This window comes from Notolabrus celidotus, chromosome 20, assembly GCF_009762535.1.
Source record: "Notolabrus celidotus isolate fNotCel1 chromosome 20, fNotCel1.pri, whole genome shotgun sequence".
In the NCBI taxonomy this organism is placed as follows: Eukaryota; Metazoa; Chordata; class Actinopteri; order Labriformes; family Labridae; genus Notolabrus; species Notolabrus celidotus.
The window spans coordinates 25,926,572-25,942,623 of NC_048291.1; the positions used below are offsets into that span (position 1 = coordinate 25,926,572).

The following is a 16,052-nucleotide window of genomic DNA, read 5'->3' on the forward strand; positions in this document are numbered from 1 at the left end:
ACTGGTGACAGAGAATCCTGCACCTCAGTATTTTGATCAGTTAATCTTGGTTTGATTGATCTTACCTGTAGTACTCACACCCCGTGCTCTGGCTTGTGAAGCTGAATTTGTCATTCTTGGTTTTTTTCATGGAGTAGTCAGCCAGTTTAGAATGGGTACCAGCGAGCATCAGTGAGGCGCTTTTATCAACCGTTTTAAAATCCAGATTGACCTTCCAGTTGTTTTCAATAGAGGAGGTGATGGAGCTGACCAGAGACTCACTGGATTGGTGGAGAGAACTGGTCACCTTGTTGTTGCAGGTCTGCTTTGCTCTCCAGTCGACCACTGACAGGGGAAGCTTTTGCAGTTTGTTCCCCAGAAAGGTGTTCTTACACAGGGTGCATGTCTTGTCCTTGTGTTCCCACTGACTCACATCGATCACGTAGGCCTGCTTACGTTCCATGGTGGTGATGTCGAAGCCTTCCCCGGCCAAATTAGTACCCGGAGCAAACTCTGCATCCTTGCACTGTTCGGGTGTCCCCTGGATGCACGACGGATTTGTGGATTGAGGGAGAGAGAGCATGAAGATGGCAAAGATGCAAACACTCAACAGACACATGTTGCTGGTACATGTGATGAAAGATGCAAACTGTTTTATCCTGTAAAACAAAAAAGAAGTTAGATCTCAACGAACTGTTGGACAGACGAAATCATCCACCTGACTGTCAAACTTTATTTGATGTATGCATCTTTTTTTAGACAGTCAGGTCAAAGATGTTTTAATGTTCTCTGATTATGAACATGCTACATCCAAAAAGATCTTTGTTAATACAACCTTCTTTTACTTCTTTTGTTTAAATGTCAAATTTTGGTTAAAATCTGTAATTTTGTTTTTAAGGTCTGCTACGTTAATCAACGTAAAATAAATCATTTCTGGTCTCTCTTCAGCTTTCCAATCAATTAAGGCAACAAATCCCAACTTAAATAAAATAAAATAAATCATAGCCGTGATGATAATAGTGCACATAAGATTACGTACTTTAAAGCAAAATTTGAGACTTTAAAAAAGGAGGTACAAATGAGCACAGACTCACCTCTGTCTTGTGTGTTCATGCTGTGTGCATGAACTGTCTGCAACATGATCGGCGTATTGTATTTAAATGCAACGGAGGAGGAGGAGGGCGTCACATGACGTACTTGGAAAATGAAAGAGATCTTGTTAAATAACAAGGGCTATAATAATTGGATTTAAAAAAAGTGTCTTCCCACTTTGAAGATGAAGCAGTAAAGCATTGGCTGTTTTTCTACAGATGTGGTTTGAGTGTGCACTATCACCCTAAAACACAACCATGTATGGTAACATCATGACTGTCAACCAATGGAGGAAAGGCTACAGGACCTGACAAAGCTTCTTTTTAAGTGATCCTCTTTTAAATGTGATTAAACATTTATATCCTGGTGGGAGTTGTTTTTCCTTGATGACCATGACCCCATCTACACGCCATGAGGGTTCAAGGATCTGTTGAGTTGCATGGAGCAGCAGGGACTCTAGTCTTTTGGGACTTTGCTTCGGAAGCAGAGGGACCCCAGTTCAAGTCACCACTGCAGACCAAGTCTGGAGGTTGGGCTTATAGCTGAAGTGGTGCCAGTTTACTCGTCTGTCATCTTTGTCACCTTTGTCTTGCGGGGTAAAAATAATGTTCACAATCAGACAGAGAGGAGACACCACTCACATTGAGAATTGACTTCAAGATTATATCTTTTCAAGCGCTGCTTAGATCTGTTCCTGTAACAAGTTCAGTTCACTTCTTTAGCACCTTCCCCTTTTTTAAAACTTCTGACGCTCTTCATCTCATGTTTTTAGTCAAAATTCAAAGGTGTTGAAGAATTTTCCATTTTGTCCTCCAGAGCTTGCTGTGAAATTCTCTTTAGTCCTTTGTTCTTTTTTTAAATCCTGACTTTGGATCTCTCTTTTGATCAATATTTATGTTTTAAATGTGTTCTACTTAAAAATAGAATCAACCTACAGTAAAACTAAACATTTAAAACAGCCGCACAGAAACAGATGATGGAGTTGGTGGTCTACAGGCAAACTCTTGCAGATAGTGACAACATGAAAGTCAGTCTGGCTTTCCAGTCAGTATCAAACCTGAGACCACAGACCTATCATATCTCTGAAGTAGTGGTGGGCTCACTCGCTGGGATAAATGTGGTGAGCGAAACATTAAAATCATCAATATTTAGAACACATGGACAACCCAGAGCCCGAAAGGGTATGCTGTATTTTTATTCAAGAACACAAGAATGTAAATGCAAGAGTTGTATTTTTCTATCAGTATCAAGGATACTTAAAAAGACAGTGCAAGTAGACGAGAAATTCAGGATTGACTAAGCCAAAGGTTATAATATGATGGCAATATTCTGTAAAACTGCATATTCAAACCAAACATTAAGACATTCATTTTTTTGTAAAATGATAATGTGGCTAAATATAAAACGCACAAAATCATACATTTTAATTGTCATTATAGAAGCCATTCAACACTAAGATAAAGTGGTTAAAGCAAGGGAGAAAGAAGACAACATTATAGGTAGAGATATCAAAGATTTAACACGTGGAAATAATGCATTCAGCTGCATTAACCTCTCGAATAGAAGCATCATTAAAGCCAGACTTTGGTTACATCACATCAACCTTTGGCCCTGCACTAAGACTCTGGTTTCCCTGTGAGCTCGTTTTGTCCACAAACACACCCATCTTCAACAGGACAGCCTTTGGAATAGGGTGAGCGTGACGGGACACGTACAGCCTCTTCAAGTTTTCACTCATGGGTGAAGGTTTGTAGTCCATGCATGACTTTCCACCCAGACTCGGAGCACATGCAACATCCAATTTAAAGAAGAGCTGCCCGTGGTTCAGGTTGCAGAGGTCCTCCTTGACTCCAGCAGAGAGAACTTGATCACACTGTCCCAACAGATCATCGTTCCAGGTGTCCTCATCCCACACTTCAAATTTCACTACCTTACCTGATGACAAATCCTGACTGCCGAGGTCCACAATCATGGCCCAGCGTGGGTTGTTGTTGTTCCAAATGACAGGAGAACACTGGACCATCACCTTGTTGAAAAACACTTTCACGTAGCCATCTGTGCCTGAGGTTTTATCCCCCCAAAGACCTGTAGCCCGTTGCACCGTTAGGATGACTCGTGCCATGCCTCTGCGGGTCGGGCAGCAGTCTTGGTTCACGGCTGGATCATTGTGGCATTGGCAGACGCAGGAATCTCTGGGGTCACTCTTGATGCCGGCCTGACAACGCTTACTGCAGTTCTTCATCAAGCCTTTCTCCAGGATGTAGTCGCTGATGGCGGAGCGCAGGTTCTTCCGGGCGGGGGTGGTTGTATTCAGTAACTCATGAAGAGAATTGAGGGAATATGAGATTATGTCTGGATTCTGTGGTAATGTGTTGAGCCATGCCTTGTAGGCAGACGGATCTTTGTCAGCAGAGAAGAGTAGGTCTGGCTCTGTCGTATGCCCCCCCTTTATTTCTGTGAACCTGTTGAGGACATGAGTAACTTTAACATCTGGTCAACACTGAAGGCTTCAAAGGCACACAGGGGTCAAACCTAAATGCCATCAGAGGCAAGTTATTCCTTTTTATAATTATTCACATAGCCATCAAGTGTTCTCCGTTAATTGTCATTAAAAGTGAGGCGTTGGTTAAACTCTTAAATCAGACACAAGTCAGCCACAGTTCAGTCTTTTCTTTAAGAACAGAAAGAGAAGTGCAAATAACCAGAGGACGTATCAAACATGAGAAGAAAACCGTATGTCCCATACCTGTCATTGAACATGCTGGAGAAGGCCGGCTTACTGTTCTTCTCAATGTCTTTGTTGCAGTGCTTTGTTTTGGCTGATATCGTAGCATGGAAGGTTGCTGATGCCTCAACATCCAGGCACATCTTCACCTCCTCCACACTGAGGCCCTGAAGGCTGGCCTGGCACTCCTTGATGCTTGTCACAGATTGAACACTCCCTCCTAGTTTCACCTGGAATCACATTATCAGTGCAAACATGAGGATTTTTTTCCTTTTGGTAATTAAAAAAAAAGCTTAAAATTGATCTATGTCATCGTTTTGGTTCACCTTGGTGATGTAATGGGTGCCAAAGTTGTCAATCAGTGAGTAGAACTGTTGTTTGTGGTCACTGTCGTAGATATTTGGGAGATCCTTCACTGCGTTGTTAAACTCTCTGTGCAGCTCGGGTTTGCCGGTCACTCTGTAGCTGTTCAGTGAGACACAACGGAGGACAGATCAGAATGAAACAGGTGACAGAGAGTTCTGCACTTCAGTATTTTGATCAGTTAATCTTGGTTTGATTGATCTTACCTATAGTACTGGCACCCCATGCTCTGGCTTGTGAAGCTGAATTTGTCAATCTTGGTTTTTTTCATGGAGTAGTCAGCCAGTTTAGAATGGGTACCAGCGAGCATCAGTGAGGCGCTTTTATCAACCCTTTTAAAATCCAGATCGCCCTGCCAGTTGTTTTCAACAGAAGAGGTGATGGAGTCGACCAGAGACTCACTGGATTTGTGGAGAGAACTGGTCACCTTGCTGTTGCAGGTCTGCTTTGCTCTCCAGTCGACCACTGACAGGGGAAGCTTTTGCAGTTGGTTCTCCAGAAAGGTGTTCTTACACAGGGTGCATGTCTTGTCCTTGCGTTTCCACTGACTCACATCGATCACGTAGGCCTGCTTACGTTCCATGGTGGTGATGTCGAAGCCTTCCCCGGCCAAATTAGTACCCGGAGCAAACTCTGCTTCCTTGCACTGTTCGGGTGTCCCCTGGATGCACGACGGATTTGTGGATTGAGGGAGAGAGAGCATGAAGACGGCAAAGATGCAAATACTCAACAGACACATGTTGCTGGTACATGTGATGAAAGATGCAAACTGTTTTATCCTGTAAAACAAAAAAGAAGTTAGATCTCAACGAACTGTTGGACAGACGAAATCATCCACCTGACTGTCAAACTTTATTTGATGTATGCATCTTTTTTTAGACAGTCAGGTCAAAGATGTTTTAATGTTCTCTGATTATGAACATGCTACATCCAAAAAGATCTTTGTTAATACAACCTTCTTTTACTTCTTTTGTTTAAATGTCAAATTTTGGTTAAAATCTGTAATTTTGTTTTTAAGGTCTGCTACGTTAATCAACGTAAAATAAATCATTTCTTGTCTCTCTTCAGCTTTCCAATCAATTAAGGCAAAAAATCCCAACTTAAATAAAATAAAATAAATCATAGCCGTGATGATAATAGTGCACATAAGATTACGTACTTTAAAGCAAAATTTGAGACTTTAAAAAAGGAGGTACAAATGAGCACAGACTCACCTCTGTCTTGTGTGTTCATGCTGTGTGCATGAACTGTCTGCAACATGATCGGCGTATTGTATTTAAATGCAACGGAGGAGGAGGAGGGCGTGACATGACGTACTTGGAAAATGAAAGAGATCTTGTACAAGAACAAGGGCTATAATAAGTGAATTTAAAAATAGTGTCTTCACACTTTGAAGATGAAGCAGTAAAGCATTGGCTGTTTTTCTACAGTTGTGGTTTGAGTGTGCACTATCACCCTAATACACAACCATGTATGGTAACATCATGACTGTCAACCAATGGAGGAAAGGCTACAGGACCTGACAAAGCTTCTTTTTAAGTGATCCTCTTTTAAATGTGATTAAACATTTATATCCTGGTGGGAGTTGTTATTCTTCGATGACCATGACCCCATCCAGACGCCATGAGGGTTCAAGGATCTGTTGAGTTGCATGGAGCAGCAGGGACTCTAGTCTTTTGGGACTTTGCTTCGGAAGCAGAGAGACCCCAGTTCAAGTCACCACTGCAGACCAAGTCTGGAGGTTGGGCTTATAGCTGAAGTGGTGCCAGTTTACTCGTCTGTCATCTTTGTCACCTTTGTCTTGCGGGGTAAAAAAAATGTTCACACTCACACAGAGAGGAGACACCACTCACATTGAGAATTGACTTCAAGATTATATCTTTTCAAGCGCTGCTTAGATTTGTTCCTGTTACAAGTTCAGTTCACTTCTTTAGCACCTTCCCCTTTTTTAAAACTTCTGACGCTCTACATCTCATGTTTTTAGTCAAAATTCAAAGGTGTTGAAGAATTTTCCATTTTTGCCCTCCAGAGCTTGCTGTGAAATTCTCTTTAGTCCTTTGTTCTTTTTTTAAATCCTGACTTTGGATCTCTCTTTTGATCAATATTTATGTTTTAAATGTGTTCTACTTAAAAATAGAATCAACCTACAGTAAAACTAAACATTTAAAACAGCCGCACAGAAACAGATGATGGAGTTGGTGGTCTACAGGCAAACTCTTGCAGATAGTGACAACATGAAAGTCAGTCTTGCTTTCCAGTCAGTATCAAACCTGAGACCACAGACCTATCATATCTCTGAAGTAGTGGTGGGCTCACTCGCCGGGATAAATGTGGTGAGCGAAACATTAAAATCATCAATATTTAGAACACATGGACAACCCAGAGCCCGAAAGGGTATGCTGTATTTTTATTCAAGAACACAAGAAGGTAAATGCAAGAGTTGTATTTTTCTATCAGTATCAAGGATACTTAAAAAGACGGTGCAAGTAGACAAGAAATTCAGGATTGACTAAGCCAAAGGTTATAATATGATGGCAATATTCTGTAAAACTGCATATTCAAACCAAACATTAAGACATTAATTTTTTGGTAAAATGATAATGTGGCTAAATATAAAACGCACAAAATCATACATTTTAATTGTCATTATAGAAGCCATTCAACACTAAGATAAAGTGGTTAAAGCAAGTGAGAAAGAAGACAACATTATAGGTAGAGATATCAAAGATTTAACACGTGGAAATAATGCATTCAGCTGCATTAACCTCTCGAATAGAAGCATCATTAAAGCCAGACTTTGGTTACATCACATCAACCTTTGGCCCTGCACTAAGACTCTGGTTTCCCTGTGAGCTCGTTTTGTCCACAAACACACCCATCTTCAACAGGACAGCCTTTGGAATAGGGTGAGCGTGACGGGACACGTACAGCCTCTTCAAGTTGTCACTCATGGGTGAAGGTTTGTAGTCCGTGCATGACTTTCCACCCAGACTCGGAGCACATGCAACATCCAATTTAAAGAAGAGCCGCCCGTGGTTCAGGTTGCAGAGGTCCTTCTTGACTCCAGCAGAGAGAACTTGATCACACTGTCCCAACAGATCATCGTCCCACTTGTTGTCCTGATCCCACACTTGAAATTTCAGTACCTTACCTGATGACAAATCCTGACTGCCGAGATCCACAATCATGGCCCAGCGTGGATTGTTGTTGTTCCAAATGACAGGAGAACGCTGGACCATCACCTTGTTGAAAAACACTTTCACGTAGCCATCTGTTGCTGTGATGCGATCCCCCCAAAGACCTGTAGCCCGTTGCACCGTTAGGATGACTCGTGCCATGCCTCTGCGGGTCGGGCAGCAGTCTTGGTTCACGGCTGGATCATTGTGGCATTGGCAGACGCAGGAATCTCTGGGGTCACTCTTGATGCCAGCCTGACAACGCTTACTGCAGTTCTTCATCAAGCCTTTGTCCAGGATGTAGTGGCTGATAGCGGAGCGCAGGTTCTTCCTCATGGGATCTTTAATGGGCAGTAACTCGTGAAGAGCATTGAGGGAATATGAGATTATGTCTGGATTCTGTGGTAATGTGTTGAGCCATTCCTTGTAGGCAGACGGAGAGTTATCAGCAGCGAAGAGTAGGTCTGGCTCTGTCGTATGACCCCCCTTTATTTCAGTGAACCTGTTGAGGACATGAGTAACTTTAACATCTGGTCAACACTGAAGGCTTCAAAGGCACACAGGGGTCAAACATAAATGCCATCAGAGGCAAGTTATTCCTTTTTATAATTATTCACATGGCCATCAAGTGTTCTCCGTTAATTGTCATTAAAAGTGAGGTGTTGGTTAAACTCTTAAATCAGACACAAGTCAGCCACAGTTCAGTCTTTTCTTTAAGAACAGAAAGAGAAGTGCAAATAACCAGAGGACGTATCAAACATGAGAAGAAAACCGTATGTCCCATACCTGTCATTGAACATGCTGGAGAAGGCCGTCTTGCTGTCCGTCTTGTCAATGTCTTTGTTGCAGTGCTTTGTTTTGGCTGATATCGTAGCATGGTAGGTTGCTGATGCCTCAACATCCAGGCACATCTTCACCTCCTCCACACTGAGGCCCTGAAGGTTGGCCATGCAATCCTTGATGCTTATCACAGATTGAACACTCCCTCCCAGTTTCACCTGGAATCACATTATCAGTGCACACATGAGGATTTTTTTTTCCTTTTGGTAATTAAAAAAAAAAGCTTAAAATTGATCTATGTCATCGTTTTGGTTCACCTTGGTGATGTAATGGGTGCCAAAGTTGTCAATCAGTGAGTAGAACTGTCGTTTGTGGTGACAGTTGTAGATATTTGGGAGATCCTTCACTGCTTTGTTAAAATCTCTGTGCAGCTTGGGTGTGCCGGTCACTCTGTAGCTGTTCAGTGAGACACAACGGAGGACAGATCAGAATGAAACAGGTGACAGAGAGTTCTGCACCTCAGTATTTTGATCAGTTAATCTTGGTTTGATTGATCTTACCTGTAGTATTCACACCCCATGCTCTGGCTTGTGAAGCTGAATTTGTCATTCTTGGTTTTTTTCATGGAGTATTCAGCCAGTTTAGAATTGGTCCCAGCGAGCATCAGTGAGGCGCTTTTCCCTATCTTATTAAAATCCAGATTGACCTGCCAGTTGTTTTCAACAGAAGAGGTGATGGAGTCGACCAGAGACTCACTGGATTTGTGGAGAGAACTGGTCACCTTGTTGTTGCAGGTCTGCATTGCTCTCCAGTCGACCACTGACAAGGGAAGCTTTTGCAGTTGGTTCTCCAGAAAGGTGTTCTTACACAGGGTGCATGTCTTGTCCTTGCGTCTCCACCGACTCATGTCGATCACGTAGGCTTGCTTACGTTCCATGGTGGTGATGTCGAAGCCTTCCCCGGCCAAATTGGTACCCGGAGCAAACTCTGCTTCCTTGCACTGTTGGGGTGTCCCCTGGATGCAGGATTGATGTGCAGAGTGAGGGAGAGCCAACATAAGGATGGCACAAATATTCAACAGACGCATGTTGCTGCTAAATGTGTGGACTGATGCAAACTGACGGATCAACCTGAAAAAGACACAAAATAGTTGAACAACGGTTAACAAGTAGTCCTCCCCTCTTTCTTGTTGTCATTTGAAATGTATGAAGTGTCTGACATTCACTTGCTCAGTGTTTATACATTGTAGGGGAGAACAGGGTTGGTTGGCACACTCGTTATATCTCGCCACCAGAGGGCACTGTCTCTCAAATTGGGGTATGGACATTTCCAGAGTTAGGATCAGAGCTCACCTACATAGTCTTCTCTGGAGTAAGACAGCTGAACTTGAGGTGAGAGGACTTTTTGTGTTTTTCATGTTAAAATGTAAATATTCAGCTCCTCAGTATTTTTCTTCTAGGATTTTAATCGATGGGTTTAAAACAAAACAAGTATTACCCTTACAAAGTGTGAGGGGAAAGCTATAGTTTAGATTTGTATTAGCTAGCTAACTACTTGTTAGATGGTTGTCAGCCTTGATGCCAACCAACCCCATAGTGTGTGAGTGTCTTTGAAAGTTAATTGCCTCTTTGTTACACTGAGTTGGAAAATGAGAGGGATACACATTTCAAGCCAACACCTTAAGCTTCAGTTTAATGTAGGAATGACTATTGAAAGATGTTTTGATGATGAGCAATCATCAAAACAGTAAAAAGTGTGACCACCAACCCTGTTCTCCCCTACACAAGTTTAGACAGTAGTTCCTCATCTGTCTTCAAACATGCAATAATACACCTTTATCAGTTTTTAATAAACAACTTTCTGGCGTTATTACATTTTTAAACACTCTGTGATTAAATTTCCTTTGCTGGTATTGTGGGCAGTCTCAAACACGTACTTCATATCTATGGTGAGGCCTTGTGGTTTTCTTTTCTGTGTGACACAGCGGTTTCAGCTGTGAGTGACCCCTAGTCTCTGTTCATTGTGAACCTTGAGCCCCCCTTGCAGGACCATTTCTCTTCAGCTTATACTTTGGTCTCCTGTGTGAATGTTGACATTTCCAGGTCTAATCGGCTGAATAATTCCCTAAGCAAGCTCTGGGTCTATCCCTGGGTATCCTGCCAGTTAGACTTACCAGAATACCTCCAAAGGAAGGCGCCCATGAGGCAGTTTCAGATGTCTAAACAACCTCAACTGTCTTGTTCTTGATGGACGGACGGAGCAGCGTCTATAATCTGAGCAGCCTCCAGAGATCCTTTGCTCATATCTGAGACTGAGCCCCGCTACCTTGTGGTGGAAACTCAGTTTAGCTACTTGCACCCATGATCTCTATCTTTGGTCTCTACCCAAAGTTCATGGTGACGGGTGAAGGTTGAAGGTTGGGGTATAGATCTTTGGTAAATGAAAAGCTTTGTTTCCATTTTTAGCTCCTTCCAAACAATCACCGTTTGGTTTGACGCCTCCATTACTTTCTCTTCATTAACACTAATATTGACGCTAACTTGCCTGTTGGTTTTGTTATTGCTTGTTGTGTCAGATGTGTAATATTGTTGGTTATTAAAATATGAAAATAGTATTTCTTATTTTTATGAAATATGAAAATGGTATATCATATAATTTTTCCTCTTATATATTATTTGGGGCACCACCTCTCATCAGAGGACGTAATCTCGCTTTATTATCTATATAATTAGCTTTGATTACATTTAATAATTTTAATCAGTCTCGTAAAATTTTAATCTGAAGTTATGAATTCTTGACAAATGCATTGGCCAAATCTGCTTTGAAATGAATATACACACAAAATCCTTTATGATATGTGAAGTTTAATTTATATAAAGTAAGTAATGGTAGATTATAAAGATGGCAGATTATGAATAGATGAGATGATTAACAGACAAATAGATAAATAACAGACAAGGATACCTTCAAGCATGGATTGCTGGTGGTAGACCAAAATATGAAATTTGGTGATAGCGGGTTAAAAAGTCTTAAACTTGATTTTAAAAAGTGTGAAGGAAACCTGCTCTTGAGTTTTGACACGTCCACCAGACTCTCACCTGCAAGCCCAGGCAGAGAGGCGCACTTGCTCACTGCTTCTCACCCTTCTCAGCCTTTTTCATGAATAAAACTTCACTTGTCTTCTAGAGATCAAAATGTTTTACATGTTTCTATCTCCTTGAATAGAAACCACTGAGACTTTCAGAGTCAGTTTGTCACCTTTGTCTTGCGGGGTAAAAAAAATGTTCACACTCACACCGAGAGGAGACACCACTCACATTGAGAATTGACTTCAAGATTATATCTTTTCAGCGCTGCTTAGATTTGTTCAGGTCACAATTTCAGTTCACTTTTTTCGCACCGTCCCCATTTTTAAAACTTCTGACGCTCTACATCTCATGTTTTTAGTCAAAATTCAAAGGTGTTGAAGCATTTTCCATTTCTGCCCTCCAGAGCTTGCTGAGAAATTCTCTTCAGTCCATTGTTCTTTTTTTAAATCCTGACTTTGGATCTCTCTTTTGATCAATATTTATGTTTTAAATGTGTTCTACTTAAAAATAGAATCAACCTACAGTAAAACTAAACATTTAAAACAACTGCACAGAAATATTACAGGACTCGACTTAAAGATTACTAAATGATTCAGCAGTGAAATGTTCACATCAGATGATAATTTTTTAAGCTATAATAAATATTACAATATTTAATATCGCATTAAGTGAATGTAATTCTATATGACCCCATCAGGGTGGACTCACCTTTGTCTCGCCTGTTCATGCTGCGTTTGTGAAACTGACTGTGAGTCTGAATGTGTTGGTTTTTGTTATAAGATAGGCAGGAGGTGGTGAGGAAACAGTGGTCTTCAAAAATGCAGGGGGTATTGTTGTCATGCATTTTTGCAGCACTGAACAGATGAAGTGTGGAGGTGGAGTTGGTGGTCTACAGGCAAACTCTCACAGATAGTGACAACATGAAAGTCAGTCTGGCTTTCCAGTCAGTATCAAACCTGAGACCACAGACCTATCATATCTCTGAAGTAGTGGTGGGCTCACTCGCTGGGATAAATGTGGTGAGCGAAACATTAAAATCATCAATATTTAGAACACATGGACAACCCAGAGCCCGAAAGGGTATGCTGTATTTTTATTCAAGAACACAAGAATGTAAATGCAAGAGTTGTATTTTTATATCAGTATCAAGGATACTTAAAAAGACAGTGCAAGTAGACGTGAAATTCAGGATTGACTAAGCCATAGGTTATAATATGATGGCAATATTCTGTAAAACTGCATATTCAAACCAAACATTAAGACATTAATTTTTTGGTAAAATGATAATGTGGCTAAATATAAAACGCACAAAATCATCCATTTTAATTGTCATTATAGAAGCCATTCAACACTAAGATGAAGTGGTTAAAGCAAGGGAGAAAGAAGACAACATTATAGGTAGAGATATCAAAGATTTAACACGTGGAAATAATGCATTCAGCTGCATTAACCTCTCGAATAGAAGCATCATTAAAGCCAGACTTTGGTCACATCACATCAACCTTTGGCCCTGCACTAAGACTCTGGTTTCCCTGTGAGCTTGTTTTGTCCACAAACACACCCATCTTCAACAGGACAGCCTTTGGAATAGGGTGAGCGTGACGGGACACGTACAGCCTCTTCAAGTTTTCACTCATGGGTGAAGGTTTGTAGTCCGTGCATGACTTTCCACCCAGACTCGGAGCACATGCAACATCCAATTTAAAGAAGAGCCGCCCGTGGTTCAGGTTGCAGAGGTCCTCCTTGACTCCAGCAGAGAGAACTTGATCACACTGTCCCAACAGATCATCGTCCCACTTGTTGTCCTGATCCCACACTTGAAATTTCACTACCTTACCTGATGACAAATCCTGACTGCCGAGGTCCACAATCATGGCCCAGTGTGGATTGTTGTTGTTCATAATGACAGGAGAACGCTGGACCATCACCTTGTTGAAAAACACTTTCACGTAGCCATCTGTTGCTGTGATGCGATCCCCCCAAAGACCTGTAGCCCGTTGCACCGTTAGGATGACTCGTGCCATGCCTCTGCGGGTCGGGCAGCAGTCTTGGTTCACGGCTGGATCATTGTGGCATTGGCAGACGCAGGAATCTCTGGGGTCACTCTTGATGCCGGCCTGACAACGCTTACTGCAGTTCTTCATCAAGCCTTTGTCCAGGATGTAGTGGCTGATAGCGGAGCGCAGGTTCTTCCTCATGGGATCTTTAATGGGCAGTAACTCGTGAAGAGAATTGAGGGAATATGAGATTATGTCTGGATTCTGTGGTAATGTGTTGAGCCATTCCTTGTAGGCAGACGGAGAGTTATCAGCAGCGAAGAGTAGGTCTGGCTCTGTCGTATGACCCCCCTTTATTTCAGTGAACCTGTTGAGGACATGAGTAACTTTAACATCTGGTCAACACTGAAGGCTTCAAAGGCACACAGGGGTCAAACATAAATGCCATCAGAGGCAAGTTATTCCTTTTTATAATTATTCACATGGCCATCAAGTGTTCTCCGTTAATTGTCATTAAAAGTGAGGCGTTGGTTAAACTCTTAAATCAGACACAAGTCAGCCACAGTTCAGTCTTTTCTTTAAGAACAGAAAGAGAAGTGCAAATAACCAGAGGACGTATCAAACATGAGAAGAAAACCGTATGTCCCATACCTGTCATTGAACATGCTGGAGAAGGCCGTCTTGCTGTCCGTCTTGTCAATGTCTTTGTTGCAGTGCTTTGTTTTGGCTGATATCGTAGCATGGTAGGTTGCTGATGCCTCAACATCCAGGCACATCTTCACCTCCTCCACACTGAGGCCCTGAAGGTTGGCCATGCAATCCTTGATGCTTGTCACAGATTGAACACTCCCTCCCAGTTTCACCTGGAATCACATTATCAGTGCAAACATGAGGATTTTTTTTTCCTTTTGGTAATTAAAAAAAAAAAGCTTAAAATTGATCTATGTCATCGTTTTGGTTCACCTTGGTGATGTAATGGGTGCCAAAGTTGTCAATCAGTGAGTAGAACTGTCGTTTGTGGTGACAGTTGTAGATATTTGGGAGATCCTTCACTGCTTTGTTAAAATCTCTGTGCAGCCCGGGTGTGCCGGTCACTCTGTAGCTGTTCAGTGAGACACAACAGAGGACAGATCAGAATGAAACAGGTGACAGAGAGTTCTGCACCTCAGTATTTTGATCAGTTAATCTTGGTTTGATTGATCTTACCTGTAGTATTCACACCCCATGCTCTGGCTTGTGAAGCTGAATTTGTCATTCTTGGTTTTTTTCATGGAGTATTCAGCCAGTTTAGAATTGGTACCAGCGAGCATCAGTGAGGCACCTTTATCAACCCTTTTAAAATCCAGATTGACCTGCCAGTTGTTTTCAACAGAAGAGGTGATGGAGCTGACCAGAGACTCACTGGATTTGTGGAGAGAACTGGTCACCTTGCTGTTGCAGGTCTGCTTGGCTCTCCAGTCGACCACTGACAGGGGAAGCTTTTGCAGTTTGTTCTCCAGAAAGGTGTTCTTACACAGGGTGCATGTCTTGTCCTTGCGTTTCCACTGACTCACATCGATCACGTAGGCCTGCTTACGTTCCATGGTGGTGATGTCGAAGCCTTCCCCGGCCAAATTAGTACCCGGAGCAAACTCTGCTTCCTTGCACTGTTCGGGTGTCCCCTGGATGCAGGACGGATTTGTGGATTGAGGGAGAGAGAGCATGAAGACGGCAAAGATGCAAACACTCAACAGACACATGTTGCTGGTACATGTGATGAAAGATGCAAACTGTTTTATCCTGTAAAACAAAAAAGAAGTTAGATCTCAACGAACTGTTGGACAGACGAAATCATCCACCTGACTGTCAAACTTTATTTGATGTATGCATCTTTTTTTAGACAGTCAGGTCAAAGATGTTTTAATGTTCTCTGATTATGAACATGCTACATCCAAAAAGATCTTTGTTAATACAACCTTCTTTTACTTCTTTTGTTTAAATGTCAAATTTTGGTTAAATCTGTAATTTTGTTTTTAAGGTCTGCTACGTTAATCAACGTAAAATAAATCATTTCTGGTCTCTCTTCAGCTTTCCAATCAATTAAGGCAACAAATCCCAACTTAAATAAAATAAAATAAATCATAGCCGTGATGATAATAGTGCACATAAGATTACGTACTTTAAAGCAAAATTTGAGACATTAAAAAAGGAGGTACAAATGAGCACAGACTCACCTCTGTCTTGTGTGTTCATGCTGTGTGCATGAACTGTCTGCAACACGATCAGTCTATTGTATTTAAATGCAACGGAGGAGGAGGAGGGCGTGACATGACGTACTTGGAAAATGATAAAGATCTTGTACAAGAACAAGGGCTATAATAAGTGAATTTAAAAATAGTGTCTTCACACTTTGAGGATGAAGCAGTAAAGCATTGGCTGTTTTTCTACAGCTGTGGTTTGAGTGTGCACCATCGTCCTAATACACAACCATGTATGGTAACATCATGACTGTCAACCAATGGAGGAAAGGCTACAGGACCTGACAAAGCTTCTTTTTAAGTGATCCTCTTTTAAATGTGATTAAACATTTATATCCTGGTGGGAGTTGTTTTTCCTTGATGACCATGACCCCATCCAAACGCCATGAGGGTTCAAGGATCTGTTGAGTTGCATGGAGCAGCAGGGACTCTAGTCTTTTGGGACTTTGCTTCGGAAGCAGAGGGACCCCAGTTCAAGTCACCACTGCAGACCAAGTCTGGAGGTTGGGCTTATAGCTGAAGTGGTGCCAGTTTACTCGTCTGTCATCTTTGTCACCTTTGTCTTGCGGGGTAAAAAAATGTTCACACTCACACAGAGAGGAGACACCACTCAC

The 16,052-nt window shown here is 41.8% G+C and overlaps 5 protein-coding genes across 5 annotated transcripts in view; 1 reads left to right on the forward strand and 4 right to left on the reverse strand.

The window, feature by feature from the left end:
* LOC117832261 (perforin-1-like) overlaps positions 1 to 804 on the reverse strand; it is a 5,028-nt gene extending 4,224 nt beyond the window's left edge. The window contains exon 1 of the mRNA XM_034711317.1: positions 66 to 804. Coding sequence (XP_034567208.1) covers positions 66 to 598 — 533 coding nt within the window. The 5' untranslated portion in view covers positions 599 to 804. The remainder of the gene's footprint in view (positions 1 to 65) is intronic.
* The window catches only part of paqr4a (progestin and adipoQ receptor family member IVa), a 74,275-nt gene that overhangs the window by 15,287 nt on the left and 42,936 nt on the right, over positions 1 to 16,052 (forward strand). The window lies entirely within an intron of this gene.
* On the reverse strand, positions 2,328 to 5,104 carry LOC117832264 (perforin-1-like). The gene is made up of 4 exons (XM_034711319.1): positions 4,366 to 5,104; positions 4,123 to 4,261; positions 3,818 to 4,026; positions 2,328 to 3,533 (listed from the first exon to the last, which is right to left on the reverse strand). Exons 1-4 carry the CDS (start codon positions 4,896 to 4,898, stop codon positions 2,660 to 2,662), a joined length of 1,755 nt encoding a protein of 584 aa, XP_034567210.1. The 5' UTR covers positions 4,899 to 5,104; the 3' UTR covers positions 2,328 to 2,659.
* Positions 6,785 to 11,947, reverse strand: LOC117832266 (perforin-1-like). Its single transcript, XM_034711322.1, has 5 exons — positions 11,913 to 11,947; positions 8,676 to 9,245; positions 8,433 to 8,571; positions 8,122 to 8,333; positions 6,785 to 7,837 (listed from the first exon to the last, which is right to left on the reverse strand). Exons 2-5 carry the CDS (start codon positions 9,200 to 9,202, stop codon positions 6,961 to 6,963), a joined length of 1,755 nt encoding a protein of 584 aa, XP_034567213.1. The 5' UTR covers positions 9,203 to 9,245; positions 11,913 to 11,947; the 3' UTR covers positions 6,785 to 6,960.
* On the reverse strand, positions 12,583 to 15,146 carry LOC117832260 (perforin-1-like). The gene is made up of 4 exons (XM_034711316.1): positions 14,408 to 15,146; positions 14,165 to 14,303; positions 13,853 to 14,064; positions 12,583 to 13,568 (listed from the first exon to the last, which is right to left on the reverse strand). Exons 1-4 carry the CDS (start codon positions 14,938 to 14,940, stop codon positions 12,692 to 12,694), a joined length of 1,761 nt encoding a protein of 586 aa, XP_034567207.1. The 5' UTR covers positions 14,941 to 15,146; the 3' UTR covers positions 12,583 to 12,691.